Source organism: Protomyctophum parallelum (genome assembly GCF_964188405.1).
Source record: "Protomyctophum parallelum genome assembly, chromosome: 1".
In the NCBI taxonomy this organism is placed as follows: domain Eukaryota; kingdom Metazoa; phylum Chordata; class Actinopteri; order Myctophiformes; family Myctophidae; genus Protomyctophum; species Protomyctophum parallelum.
This window is the reverse complement of record NC_139697.1, coordinates 14,291,972-14,307,666: the sequence shown is the minus strand read 5'-3', so window position 1 is coordinate 14,307,666 and position 15,695 is coordinate 14,291,972. Positions and strand designations below refer to the sequence as shown.

The 15,695-nt window shown below is 39.7% G+C and overlaps 1 protein-coding gene across 1 annotated transcript in view; it reads right to left on the bottom strand.

Annotated features, from left to right (window-relative positions):
* The window catches only part of elp2 (elongator acetyltransferase complex subunit 2), a gene marked incomplete at its 5' end in the record, with an annotated part of 121,763 nt that overhangs the window by 50,621 nt on the left and 55,447 nt on the right, over positions 1–15,695 (bottom strand). The window contains one exon of the mRNA XM_083783380.1: positions 3,636–3,758. Coding sequence (XP_083639506.1) covers positions 3,636–3,758 — 123 coding nt within the window. The remainder of the gene's footprint in view (positions 1–3,635; positions 3,759–15,695) is intronic.

The window sequence follows — 15,695 nt, the reverse complement described above, 5'->3', positions numbered from 1 at the left end:
TCTATTTTTTTATATATATAATATATTATATGTATTTGAGAGAGAGAGAGAGAGAGACGGGGACTGCTGACTGTGCAAACAACCCCAACCCTCAGAACAAAAGGTGACCGTGGCTTTTCCCCCCCATTATTACTAAAAACGCACCTTTTATCCTTGGCTTTCAATGTTATATATGTTTTTCTATATGCTCTGCTTGATGCATTTGTATTTTGCTTAAATTTATTTTGTTGTGAAGCACTTTGGTCAACCTTGGTTGTGTTATATAAATAAAGGCTGATTTGATTTGATTTGATTCGATACGCAGCAAAGGCTATCGGGATCGGGACTCGAACCTGCGACGCGCTGTCAGGCTACACTGAGCCTAGGCGCCCGGACCGCTACACCAAAGGTCCAGGGCCTAATGGTTTATCTTACTGGGGGTCCTTGAAATGGGAAACAAGGGTTAAGAATGACTGGTTTAGAATAATTAGTTCAGACTATTATCAGTAAGAATGTGTTAAATCATGATCCATGACTTAATATTTTCAATACAGCAATGTGTTAACATTGCGTTGGAAAAAAGTACTATATAGTGGATTGGATTGGGAAAAAAATAACAAAATAAACAAATAAACTAAACTAAAATTAACTAAATTAAACCAGTTAAAATAAGGTAATTTTAACTGTTCCAACTTTCTCTCCTACAAAGCATTCCCTTCAAACGCTTCTCTTTAAATAGACGTTCTCTTCATTTCTAGAGGGACCACCACCACAGCCAAACAACGTTGTTCTACAACACTGTATACAACAATAATAGTAATAACCTTTAGCTCAACACAGCTCATTTACAGCATTTGATATAGCAAATGAATATGTCTGCTGTACATATTAAGTTATTAAGTCATGTTCATAAAAGAAAAGCAATTCAGATTTACAATGATTCTAACCCACCCTCTTCGCTCTGAATTTGACTTGTTGCCATCGGGCAGGAGGCTTAGGGCAAAACTAGCTAAAAAGAAGGGTTACAAAACTTCGTTTGTGCCAAGTTTGCCAACTGCTGAGGACATTTTAAATAAGAAAATGTTTAAATAGTTCACCTAATCCCCACTGTTCATGATCACTGTTGCTGTGTTTATGTGAATACATTTTATATAGTATTTGAATGCATCTGTGTATTTTAGTTTTATTGTTGTAACTGTGCCAAAGACACATTTCATTTCATGTCAATTTAATGGACAATAAAGTTTTCTTTATCTTTATTGAGTGGTGCAACCACTCCAAGGAACAGCAATGTCCGTGTTAACCTATAAGCACCAGTATGACTATGAGTACCAGTAGGGGCGCTGTTGTGCCAGAAACAGAGAGAGATAGTGAGAGAGAGAGAGGAGGGGGGAGAGGGGAGTTGCACCACTCAGTTCACACTCAGTTCACACACATTTTGGAGGTGAATTGAAACGCTCTGCCACCTCCATCCATGGAGGTGATTGGCTGGTTTCTTCAGGAGACCACAAGACAATTTACACTTTAGGCATTTAGCAGACGCTCTTAATCCAGAGCGACTTACTGTACATTAAGCACAAGGGGAGTTAAATGCAAATTCCCATCGAAAAGGAGGTGTCATTGTAAAAATGTGACTTTTATCAGTTCATCCCTAGATAGATAGTAGCGACTGAAACATGTTTGCATGACCAAGTCCTCCTTTCCTTAACGTGCAATTTGTGAAACAGTGTGACACACACACACACACACACACACACACACACACACGGTTTTAGCCATATCATTCCTGCTGTTCCACAACAGGAGGCCTATATACCTGGTCGTAGCATGCAGATTAAGCCATGCATGTCTAAGTACAAACAGCTTGTACGGTGACACTGCGGAAGGCTCATTAAATGTTCCCCCTGCATGTGAACGGTGCACATCAATATCACAGGTGTGTGAACTAGAAATAGCTCAGGTTGCTTTAACCCATTTAGGCCTGACGTCGAAAAAAGGTCTTCTAAATCCTGACAGTTTTTCCTGAAAAACCTATGTTTCTTATATGTCAGTCGTTCTCAAATATTTTCATGTCAAGGACCCTCAGAATTATACGTAATTGGCCGCCGACCACCATCTGAAAATATGTTATTCCAGGCACCCCACCCAGAAGCAAAGATTTGAGTTAAAACGTTCGCTCTGAAAGTATAAGATGTGCGCCCCTTTCTCACGGTTTTTCTAAAAATAGCAGACCTACGAGCTTGTAGCGCGGCACTCGGTGCCACGCTATGAGATTGTAGATCTGCTATTTTTCAATAGCTAAAGTATAACATAACGCGTCAAACACCAAATGGGGTTCCCGCCCAGAATGGATTAATTAGGAATTACATTTTCGTCCATTAACTAATCCCTTTGAAAGCTAGCGGGAAGCCGCGGTGCTGCGCCGAGCACCGTATCTCGTCTTCAAAGGGAAGTGTAATTGGAATGGAACCGTCCGTGAACCCGGGCCGTGACCTCACACCTCCACGCCGCGTCCCCCGGGAACGCCAGGCGCGGTTATAGTCACGGTGACTGACAGTCAGGGGAGGTGGTGGGACTAATTACACAAAACACCGTTATCTATGGCTCTCCATCTTCTCAGACACGCACACATGCAGCCACGTACGCACACACGCACACGCACACACACACACACACACACACACACACACACACACACACACACACACACACACAGTGGATCAGGGGTAGAGTGGCCGGATGGGAACCCCAAGGTTCCCAGTTCGAACCTGCGGGCTCCCCCAGAGTTAGTGTCGAAGTGTCCTTGAGCAAGACACTGAACCCCTAATTGCTCCTGATGAGCAGGTTTTCGTAACCTGCATGGTTTCCACCCGCCATTGGTGTGTGAATGGGTGAATGTAATACACAATCTATGTAAAATACTTGGATAAAGGCGCTATACAATTGCACCATTTACACACACAGGTTAGCCTAAGGACTACTCCTACTGCAGATATAGTCATAGCGGATAGCTGCTACCTTTAAACACATTTTTAGATCTGAGGCTTGAGGCTTTGCATGTATACTTTTTAAAATAGTTTTGAGAAGACGTTCTGCTATGTGTCCCAAAGTGACTGCAAAAGATTGCTGCCATTTGTTTCAAAAAGCTTAATATCCTGTAAATATATAACATGTATATATAGCTCTGTTTACACAATGACGTACCCCCTCCAACTGTATTATACTTTCCTCATTTTAAAACAGTTTGTATTATATTTTGACACTTGCTTTGGCAATGTAAAACGTATGTTTTAATTAGGCCTAAGGCCGATTCTAAAAATGCCTTCTAAAGCCTGACCTAAGTTTTCTGGAAAAACTTCAAATATTTATATAGCTGCATCAATTTTTTTGTATTTTTTTAATACTGTACATACTGTACAGAACCCAAAAATGGGTTCCCGGCCTGAGGGGGTAAAACACCAAAAGGCGTTCCCGCCCAGAAATTGGGAAGAAAAAGGGGGTAAAATAAATAAATAATAATAATACAAAAATAAATGTAAGGCCCTCACTCACCTGTTTGAGGTACCAGAGGTGTAGCGCTCCGTGGAAGGCCCTCATCACTCACCTGTTTGAGGTACCAGAGGTGTAGCGCTCCGTGGAAGGCCCTCATCACTCACCTGTTTGAGGTACCAGAGGTGTAGCGCTCCGTGGAAGGCGTGCGCCACCATCATGGAGCCGTCGGGACTCATCTGACAGCCGTAGAAACCCAGAGTGTTCCCGCCAACCTCCCCTACGCGCACCTGGAGGAGGGAGAATAAAGATACAATTAAATCTCATGACTGAAAATGTAGTGTTTTAGATAACATCATTCTAAACCTATGGTGTTGCTATTCTACAAACTGCCAAACAGTTGAAGAACTTGCGGGTTGAGGCTTTCAACATTCTGTGTTTATGGATTGGACGATGCTTCTAAACATGTATTGTATTGCTAATTTGACCACTTCAAAATACTCTTTCATCTTAATATAACCAAATGACAGAAAGTCTGAGATCCACAAGCTCATGTCCGGTGCACGACATGCTTTCATAGAGCACACGCTGGCTTCTATAGTCTAGAATCCAAATGACTGAAATCAGTTGACTGAGAACTTTAATCCATGGAGACGTGGAAGAACAGAACTAGACCGAATGTTGCACAACAGCCTGTGGAGCGATGGGATCGGTTTTGATATCAATAATCTCTGTCCTTTTTATCAATCTCCGTCCTGAGCGCTGGGCGTTACTAATTGATTGAACGGAGAACTCTGTCCTACCCGCTCAGGGTGTTAATATTAATAATAATAGTTCATTTTTTTTGTTCTGGTTCGTTTTCCATATGGCATATTGGCATATGGAATATGCAACAATGAAGAAACCTTGAGAAAAAGGAGTTTATTCAATCCAAAGCCTTCGCTCTCTTTCCTGACAGCGAGGACGGCGCCTTGGGGTTACACATTCAAGTCGAGCACTCTCACGATAAGATGAGATAAGATAAACCACTGTTGATCCCAGAAGGGAAATAATTCCGATATCATATCATAGCAGCAACAGCAGTGAGAATGATAAAACACAGGAACAGATAAGAGTGTAAAAGTCAAGAACCAAACCACATATAAAATAAATAAGACAATGCACAGACCTGCTGGTTAGGAGGAACCAAATGGGTCTGTAACTCAGAGAGTGTACAAATTTGTATGTTTCATTCATACCAATTGTCAGATAACATATCAACTCACAACTACTATTATTTTGTCATAGTTTTAACCATCATCACAGTATTACTAAGGGATGCGTCACCATCCTTACACACAATTGTTAGAACATGAAGCATTTCTTATTATACGCTAGATCTACATGTAGTCACAGGTTAAGTACAATGGACAGTGAGCACTCTGTAACATTAAGACATACTCCTGCCATGTTCAATGTAGAAAGTTAAAGTCAAAGATGTGTAGACTGTTTAATTTACTAATTACTCCTCTCATGTTCCTTATAGTAATAGTTTGGCATACAGGATGTAAAATGAAGCAGTTCTTGTCACTGTATTGTTCACAGTACAAGTTGAAGGTGAAGCACATGTGTTGTGATGAGCTTTCTGTAATGAACACACAAAGGATAGCTGTGTGTGTGTAGCTGTAACACTTTATTTGAAAAAGAAGAAATTACTGATAGATATGTTCCGATACAATTTTATGAAGACAACATAATACAGAGAATCTAAACATATAATCAAACTAAGTCAGTGAAATACACTATGATGATATGTTAGTCAACACAGAGACAGGTTACAATTGCACCACTAGTCCGTGAATATTAATGAATGTGAAAGTTGTATTGCTGAATAATGTGGGCAAACACTGCTTCTCATATTGCTATATCAATATCATCAGGTCATTATGCAAGTTGAAAATTGATTAAAACTATTGATGTATAGTACATCATGTTTAATGTATCTAGCTGGACTAAACTGAATAATTTACATTAAGTGTCAAGATAATGCCTTCAATGCCTGCAATCATTTAACAGCTTTTTCCTCTTTATGACACATCTTCATGTGTGTTTTTAGATTGCAATTCTGACTAAAGCCTTTTTCACAAACTGTACACGTAAATGGTTTTTCCCCTGTATGAGTCCTCATGTGTATTTTTAATGCCACATTATGAATACAGCCCTTGCCACAAACTGTACACATAAAGAGCTTTTCCCCTGTGTGAGTCCTCATGTGTACTTTTAGACTACTTTTTTGACTGCAGCCCATGCCACACACTGTACACGTAAAGGGCTTTTCCCCTGTATGAGTCATCATGTGTCGTTTTAGATCAGTCTTTAGCTTAAAGCCTTTGTCACAAACTGTACACGTAAAGGGCTTTTCCCCTGTGTGAATCATCATGTGTAATTTTAGATTATCCTTTCGACTAAAGCCGGTGCCACAAACTGTACACGTAAAGAGCTTTTCCCCTGTGTGAGTCCTCATGTGTACTTTTAGACTACTTTTTTGACTGCAGCCCATGCCACAAAATGCACACGTAAAGGGCTTTTCCCCTGTATGAGTCACCATGTGTCGTTTTAGATCACGGCTTACACTAAAGCCTTTGTCACACACTGTACAAACAAATGCCGTTTCCCCTGAATGAATCATTGTGTGAGCCTTCAGATGTCCCTTGCGATGAAACATTTTACCACAATCTGCACAACAAAAACATTTTTTACCTATTTGACTGCTCATGGAGTGACTTTGTTTGGGTGATTTGAGGTCATTGAGCAGCTTGTTGCTCAAAGACAAACTATTTCCTCCCATGTGTTGTGTATTGTGTGTACAAGTGTTTAAACTTGACTGGCCACCCATGGACTCATCACTGTCTTCAATGAGGTCAGATTCAGAATAGTGTGAAGAGAGGAGCTGATCATCACTAGTTGGTTGTGATGTTCCACAGTCCTCTACATCAGCTTGTGTTTCCATATGTTGAGATGAGGTGCTGGCTACAGGTTCTATTTGTATGTTTTCATCATCATCTTCGTGTTTCACTGATAGTAATGTCTCTGTTGATCCACCATCCTCCTCTGATCTTTGAAGTAGCTCATCATGTTCCTCTTTAATCTGTGGAGACGCTGGTTCCTCTTTGATCAGACTGGAGGTTCTCTCCTCATGTTCTTCTTTAATTTGTGGATACTCTGGTTCCTCTTTGATCAGACTGGAGGTTCTCTCCTCCTGTTCTTCTTTAATCTGTGGAGACGCTGGTTCCTCCTGGACCAGACTGGATATTCTCTCCTCCTGTTCTTCTTTAATCTGTGGAGACTCTGGTTCCTCCAGGACCAGACAGGAGGTTCTCTGCTGCTGCTCAGTGAATACCTCCTCTTTACACACAAGGAGGTGTATGGAGTCTAGACAGAAGATAGATAAGAGAAACACATTAATACATGTTTGAACATGACACTTCTGCTGTTAGTTCCATATCTGTCCTATTGTTGATTTGATTCCAGTGTGAAGTGTCACACAATTGATTGTTCCTTACTCAACCATGCTTCATTTCTAAAACAAGCCTCTCCTTGTTTCTCAAATATACATTATCATTAGCTACAACCTATTGCTATCTGGTATATCCACAGAGACTGGATTGACGCAGTTGTGTTCAAACATGTTCAAGCTTGTAACAGTTAACGTAGTAAAGGTTTTACCAACCTGTTCTGTGTAGCTTGACTATTGGTTGTAAAACCATATCCAGTAGTCTACGTTGGTGGTCAGTTTCTTGCTTGATGTGGAAAGCTTCATCCTCGTACTCTGTTAGAATTCTTCCAATGACCCCAAATATCTCTTCAGCAGCAGCAGATAGTCTCTGGTTGACCAGGGACTTCAATGTTTGTAGTAAAGCCATAACTCGAAAATATTATAAAAGTAAGTAGTAAAGTAGAACCAAAAACAAAGACTAAATGCTTCAGCTAGTGCAGATGAGAAGTTCAGCTCTTAACAACTAGCAGAGATTAAAGTGGCACAAAGCAGACCAAGCTCTTGTTAAATACTAACAGTGGGCCAATCAGAGTGAGTGGGGAGGGCCACACCAAGAACTAAACGGGCCAATCAAGGCTCACTACAAAACAACAAAAAAGGTACAGCGGCATTATGTAACTTTCCTAATCTACCCTGGATTTGAACGGAAATGAAGATCATTTAAATAAATGAATACATTGTCAGTGTAGAATAAAAAATCTCAATGAAATGATTTTATATAACAGAGTTGTTGCAGAGCTGCAGTTTTCAGGGAGTTTGTTCCAGATATATGACACATTGAACTGAATACTATATGGGTTTTTTTCTAGGATCATAAAGCTAATCTTTCCCAAATGACCATAGAGGTATGAATAGTTGATGATATAACACACGACCAGATACCCCAAACCATGCTTTATAGACCAGTATAGTACAGTATTTTAAAATTGCATTATTTTCCACACAGCGACCCAGTGTTAAGATTTAAGAACTGATGTTCAACTTTCTTTATATTTCTGAAGACATTCAGCATTCGGAGTCATCAGAGTGTTACATAAAACATCTGTTGGAAATAAAACATTTACTCTGACTTTGATGGTGATATTGTGACTGTTAAAGTTCTGAGTCCATTATCTGGCTCAATGGTCTAGAAGCTGAGAATATATTTTAAATGTTCCACCTTCATCAAAATAGGAATAAAGTAGCTGTAGTAGTTTTGACATGTAGTTAAACTTGATATGATGGACTGAATAGTCCATCATATCAAGACTAACTGGAAAATAAGCATGGAGAGAAAATCGAGACTGTCTTGCGTTTAAAGGGCAATTTCACCCCTTTTGCAACCGTATCTTATTTTAAGTTGTTTGGGAAACAAGAAACACTTTTTTGTGATATTTTAGTATTTCAAAGTACCAATGATGTCATGGACACTGGTCTCACTTCCTTCCTGAACTATACATGTTGTCTCAAAAAGACAGCCCTCTCCCTCTCCACAAGTGCAGCAAAGCATTATGGTCATTGTAGTAATCCAACAGTGAGACCAGTGTCCATGACATCACAGACACTTTGAAATACTAAAATGTCTAAAAACACACATTTCCCACAGAAACCCCCCAGGAAAGATATGGTTTCAAAAGAGCTGAAGTGGCCCTTTGAACATGCATGTGTGAAATGTCTATTTGACCATGAGATAATGACTTCATACAATGACTATTGCTGTATGCAGTGGGTGCGGTGAATTTAGGATTAGGAATGTGACAAATGGCTTTTGTCACCTATCAGATGTTGTCATAGGGATGCTAAGTATTTTCCAGTCTAAATAATTGAAATGCAAATGATTCCCAATCCTATATATACACATGTTCCTCTCCATTCACACAATACTGTAGGAGTAGGCTATATGCACTCTACTTATCACACTAAAAGGATCACATGCAAATTGGTTGGTCGATCCATTCAGCAATAGGGTTACACACCCCAACCCATTATCACCTGTCCATTAACAATGGGACAGACATGCTCCTAAACATTCCAGAACATTCACAACACGGTAGATAAAGGTGGAATTCCTGTATCCTACGACTAGAAATAATAATGCACGCTCTCAGCCTGTGGAGCGATGTGATCGGTTTTTATATCAATAATCTGTTTCCTTTTTATCAATCTCCGTCCTGAGCGATTGATTGAACGAAGAACTCCGTCCTACCGGCTCAGGGTGTTAATATTAATAATAATATGAATTATAATTTGTTCTGGTTCCTTTTATGCAACAATGAAGAACCCCTGAACCTTGAGAAAAGTGAGTTTATTCAATCCAAAGCCTTCGCTGTATTTCCTGACAGTGAGGACGGCGCCTTGGTGTTACACATTCACATCTCCGGTTCTGAAGCCAGTCAGTCTTCTAACACGGTAGATAAAGGTGGAATTCCTGTATCCTACGACTAGAAATAATAATGCACGGTCCCAGCCTGTGGAGCGATGCGATCGGTTCTGATATCAATAATCTGTCCTTTTTATCAATCTCCGTCCTGAGCGCTGGGCGTTACTAATTGATTGAACAGAGAACTCCGTCCTATCGGCTCAGGGTGTTAATATTAATAATAATAATAGTTCATTTTTTCGTTCTGGTTCCTTTTCCATATGGCATATGGAATATGCAACAATGAAGAACCCCTGAACCTTGAGAAAAGGGAGTTTATTCAATCCAAAGCCTTCGCTGTCTTTCCTGACAGTGAGGACGGCGCCTTGGGGTTAGACATTCACGTCGAGCACTCTCACAATAACATGAGATAACATAAACCACTGTTAATCCCAGAAGGGAAATAATTCCGATATCATAGCAGCAACAGCAGTGAGAATGACAAAACACAAGAACAGATAAGAGTGTAAAAGTCAATAACCAAACCACATATAAAATAAATAAAAGACAATGCACAGACCTGCTGGTTAGGAGGAACCAAATGGGTCTGTAACTCAGAGAGTGTACAAATTTGTATGTTTCATTCATACCAATTGTCAGATAACATATCAACTCACGTCCACAACTACTATTATCACCATCACTACACACAAGTGTTAGAACATGAAGCATTTCTTATTATACGCTAGATCTACATGTAGTCACAGGTTAAAATGGTAAATGGTAAATGGTGCATTTATATAGCGCTTTTATCCAAAGCGCTTTACATAGATTGTGCATTACATTCACCCATTCATACACCGATTGCGGCGGAAGCCATGCAAGGTACCAACCAGCACATCGGGAGCAATTTGGGGTTCAGTGTCTTGCCCAAGGACACTTCGACATGTAGACAGGAGGAGCCGGGATTCGAACCGCCGACCCATGGATCATTGGACGACCTGCTCTACCTCATGAGCCACAGTCGCCCCTGTACAGGTTAAGTACAATGGACAGTATGCACTCTGTCACATTAAGACGTACTCCTGCCATGTTCAATGTAGAAAGTTCAAGTCAAAGATGTGTAGACTGTTTAATTTAATTAATACTCCTATCATGTTCCTTATATTAATAGTTTGGCATGCAGGATGTAAAATGAAGCAGTTCTTGTCACTGTATTGTTCACAGTAAGTTGAAGGTGAAGCATGTGTTGTGATGAGCTTTCTGTAATAAACACACAAAGGATGTGTAGTTGTCAACCCTTTATTTGAAAAAGAAGAAATTGCAGCCAGTCTTTTTTACAGAGTAAATATGTTCTGTTAAAATGTTATGAAGACAACATAACACAGAGAATCTAAACATATAATCAAACTAAGTCATTGGAATACAATATGATGATAATTATGTTAGTCAACACATGTCAACACAGAGACAAGTTACAATTGCACCACTAGTCTGTGAATATTAATGAATGTGACATTTAAATTGCTGAAGAATGTGGGCAAACACAGCTTCTCATATTGTTTTATCAATATCGGCAGGTCATTATGCAAGTTGAAAATTGATTAAAACAATTGATGTATAGTACATCATGTTTAATGTATCTAGCTGGACTAAACTGAATAATTGACATTAAGTGTCAAGATAATGCCTTATTCGAAGAAAAGAAAACACTCATCATTTAACAGCTTTTTCCTCTTTATGCCACATCTTCATGTGTGTTTTTAGATTGCAAATCTGACTAAAGCCTTTTTCACAAACTTTACACGTAAATGGTTTTTCCCCTGTATGAGTCCTCATGTGTATTTTTAATGCCACATTATGAATACAGCCCTTGCCACAAACTGTACACGTAAAGGGCTTTTCCCCTGTATGAGTCCTCATGTGTACTTTTAGACTACCCTTTTGACTGCAGCCCATGCCACAAACAGTACACATAAAGGGTTTTTCCCCTGTATGAGTCCTCATGTGTATTTTTAATGCCACATTATGAATACAGCCCTTGCCACAAACTGTACACATAAAGAGCTTTTCCCCTGTGTGAGTCCTCATGTGTACTTTTAGACTACTTTTTTGACTGCAGCCCATGCCACACACTGTACACGTAAAGGGCTTTTCCCCTGTATGAGTCATCATGTGTCGTTTTAGATCAGTCTTTAGCTTAAAGCCTTTGTCACAAACTGTACACGTAAAGGGCTTTTCCCCTGTGTGAATCATCATGTGTACTTTTAGATTATCCTTTCGACTAAAGCCGGTGCCACAAACTGTACACGTAAAGAGCTTTTCCCCTGTGTGAGTCCTCATGTGTACTTTTAGACTACTTTTTTGACTGCAGCCCATGCCACAAAATGCACACGTAAAGGGCTTTTCCCCTGTATGAGTCACCATGTGTCGTTTTAGATCACGGCTTACACTAAAGCCTTTGTCACACACTGTACAAACAAATACCGTTTCCCCTGAATGAATCATTGTGTGAGCCTTCAGATGTCCCTTGCGATGAAACATTTTACCACAATCTGCACAACAAAAACATTTTTTACCTATTTGACTGCTCATGGAGTGACTTTGTTTGGGTGATTTGAGGTCATTGAGCAGCTTGTTGCTCAAAGACAAACTATTTCCTCCCATGTGTTGTGTATTGTGTGTACAAGTGTTTAAACTTGACTGGCCACCCATGGTCTCATCACTGTCTTCAATGAGGTCAGATTCAGAATAGTGTGAAGAGAGGAGCTGATCATCACTAGTTGGTTGTGATGTTCCACAGTCCTCTACATCAGCTTGTGTTTCCATATGTTGAGATGAGGTGCTGGCTACAGGTTCTATTTGTATGTTTTCATCATCATCTTCGTGTTTCACTGATAGTAATGTCTCTGTTGATCCACCATCCTCCTCTGATCTTTGAAGTAGCTCATCATGTTCCTCTTTAATCTGTGGAGACGCTGGTTCCTCTTTGATCAGACTGGAGGTTCTCTCCTCACGTTCTTCTTTAATTTGTGGATACTCTGGTTCCTCTTTGATCAGACTGGAGGTTCTCTCCTCCTGTTCTTCTTTAATCTGTGGAGACGCTGGTTCCTCCTGGACCAGACTGGATATTCTCTCCTCCTGTTCTTCTTTAATCTGTGGAGACTCTGGTTCCTCCAGGACCAGACAGGAGGTTCTCTGCTGCTGCTCAGTGAATACCTCCTCTTTACACACAAGGAGGTGTATGGAGTCTAGACAGAAGATAGATAAGAGAAACACATTAATACATGTTTGAACATGACACTTCTGCTGTTAGTTCCATATCTGTCCTATTGTTGATTTGATTCCAGTGTGAAGTGTCACACAATTGATTGTTCCTTACTCAACCATGCTTCATTTCTAAAACAAGCCTCTCCTTGTTTCTCAAATATACATTATCATTAGCTACAACCTATTGCTATCTGGTATATCCACAGAGACTGGATTGACGCAGTTGTGTTCAAACATGTTCAAGCTTGTAACAGTTAACGTAGTAAAGGTTTTACCAACCTGTTCTGTGTAGCTTGACTATTGGTTGTAAAACCATATCCAGTAGTCTACGTTGGTGGTCAGTTTCTTGCTTGATGTGGAAAGCTTCATCCTCGTACTCTGTTAGAATTCTTCCAATGACCCCAAATATCTCTTCAGCAGCAGCAGATAGTCTCTGGTTGACCAGGGACTTCAATGTTTGTAGTAAAGCCATAACTCGAAAATATTATAAAAGTAAGTAGTAAAGTAGAACCAAAAACAAAGACTAAATGCTTCAGCTAGTGCAGATGAGAAGTTCATCTCTTAACAACTAGCAGAGATTAAAGTGGCACAAAGCAGACCAAGCTCTTGTTAAATACTAACAGTGGGCCAATCAGAGTGAGTGGGGAGGGCCACACCAAGAACTAAACGGGCCAATCAAGGCTCACTACAAAACAACAAAAAAGGTACAGCGGCATTATGTAACTTTCCTAATCTACCCTGGATTTGAACGGAAATGAAGATCATTTAAATAAATTAATACATTGTCAGTGTAGAATAAAAAATCTCAATGAAATGATTTTATATAACAGAGTTGTTGCAGAGCTGCAGTTTTCAGGGAGTTTGTTCCAGATATATGACACATTGAACTGAATACTATATGGGTTTTTTTCTAGGATCATAAAGCTAATCTTTCCCAAATGACCATAGAGGTATGAATAGTTGATGATATAACACACGACCAGATACCCCAAACCATGCTTTATAGACCAGTATAGTACAGTATTTTAAAATTGCATTATTTTCCACACAGCGACCCAGTGTTAAGATTTAAGAACTGATGTTCAACTTTCTTTATATTTCTGAAGACATTCAGCATTCGGAGTCATCAGACTGTTACATAAAACATCTGTTGGAAATAAAACATTTACTCTGACTTTGATGGTGATATTGTGACTGTTAAAGTTCTGAGTCCATTATCTGGCTCAATGGTCTAGAAGCTGAGAATATATTTTAAATGTTCCACCTTCATCAAAATAGGAATAAAGTAGCTGTAGTAGTTTTGACATGTTCATGTAGTTAAACTTGATATGATGGACTGAATAGTCCATCATATCAAGACTAACTGGAAAATAAGCATGGAGAGAAATTCGAGACTGTCTTGCGTTTAAAGGGCAATTTCACCCCTTTTGCAACCGTATCTTATTTTAAGTTGTTTGGGAAACAAGAAACACTTTTTTGTGTGTAATACGTGTTTTTAGATATTTTAGTATTTCAAAGTACCAATGATGTCATGGACACTGGTCTCACTTCCTTCCTGAACTATACATGTTGTCTCAAAAAGACAGCCCTCTCCCTCTCCACAAGTGCAGCAAAGCATTATGGTCATTGTAGTAATCCAACAGTGAGACCAGTGTCCATGACATCACAGACACTTTGAAATACTAAAATGTCTAAAAACACACATTTCCCACAGAAACCCCCCAGGAAAGATATGGTTTCAAAAGAGCTGAAGTGGCCCTTTGAACATGCATGTGTGAAATGTCTATTTGACCATGAGATAATGACTTCATACAATGACTATTGCTGTATGCAGTGGGTGCGGTGAATTTAGGATTAGGAATGTGACAAATGGCTTTTGTCACCTATCAGATGTTGTCATAGGGATGCTAAGTATTTTCCAGTCTAAATAATTGAAATGCAAATGATTCCCAATCCTATATATACACATGTTCCTCTCCATTCACACAATACTGTAGGAGTAGGCTATATGCACTCTACTTATCACACTAAAAGGATCACATGCAAATTGGTTGGTCGATCCATTCAGCAATAGGGTTACACACCCCAACCCATTATCACCTGTCCATTAACAATGGGACAGACATGCTCCTAAACATTCCAGAACATTCACAACACGGTAGATAAAGGTGGAATTCCTGTATCCTACGACTAGAAATAATAATGCACGCTCTCAGCCTGTGGAGCGATGTGATCGGTTTTGATATCAATAATCTGTTTCCTTTTTATCAATCTCCGTCCTGAGCGATTGATTGAACGAAGAACTCCGTCCTACCGGCTCAGGGTGTTAATATTAATAATAATATGAATTATAATTTGTTCTGGTTCCTTTTATGCAACAATGAAGAACCCCTGAACCTTGAGAAAAGTGAGTTTATTCAATCCAAAGCCTTCGCTGTATTTCCTGACAGTGAGGACGGCGCCTTGGTGTTACACATTCACATCTCCGGTTCTGAAGCCAGTCAGTCTTCTAACACGGTAGATAAAGGTGGAATTCCTGTATCCTACGACTAGAAATAATAATGCACGGTCCCAGCCTGTGGAGCGATGCGATCGGTTCTGATATCAATAATCTGTCCTTTTTATCAATCTCCGTCCTGAGCGCTGGGCGTTACTAATTGATTGAACAGAGAACTCCGTCCTATCGGCTCAGGGTGTTAATATTAATAATAATAATAGTTCATTTTTTCGTTCTGGTTCCTTTTCCATATGGCATATGGAATATGCAACAATGAAGAACCCCTGAACCTTGAGAAAAGGGAGTTTATTCAATCCAAAGCCTTCGCTGTCTTTCCTGACAGTGAGGACGGCGCCTTGGGGTTAGACATTCACGTCGAGCACTCTCACAATAACATGAGATAACATAAACCACTGTTAATCCCAGAAGGGAAATAATTCCGATATCATAGCAGCAACAGCAGTGAGAATGACAAAACACAAGAACAGATAAGAGTGTAAAAGTCAATAACCAAACCACATATAAAATAAATAAAAGACAATGCACAGACCTGCTGGTTAGGAGGAACCAAATGGGTCTGTAACTCA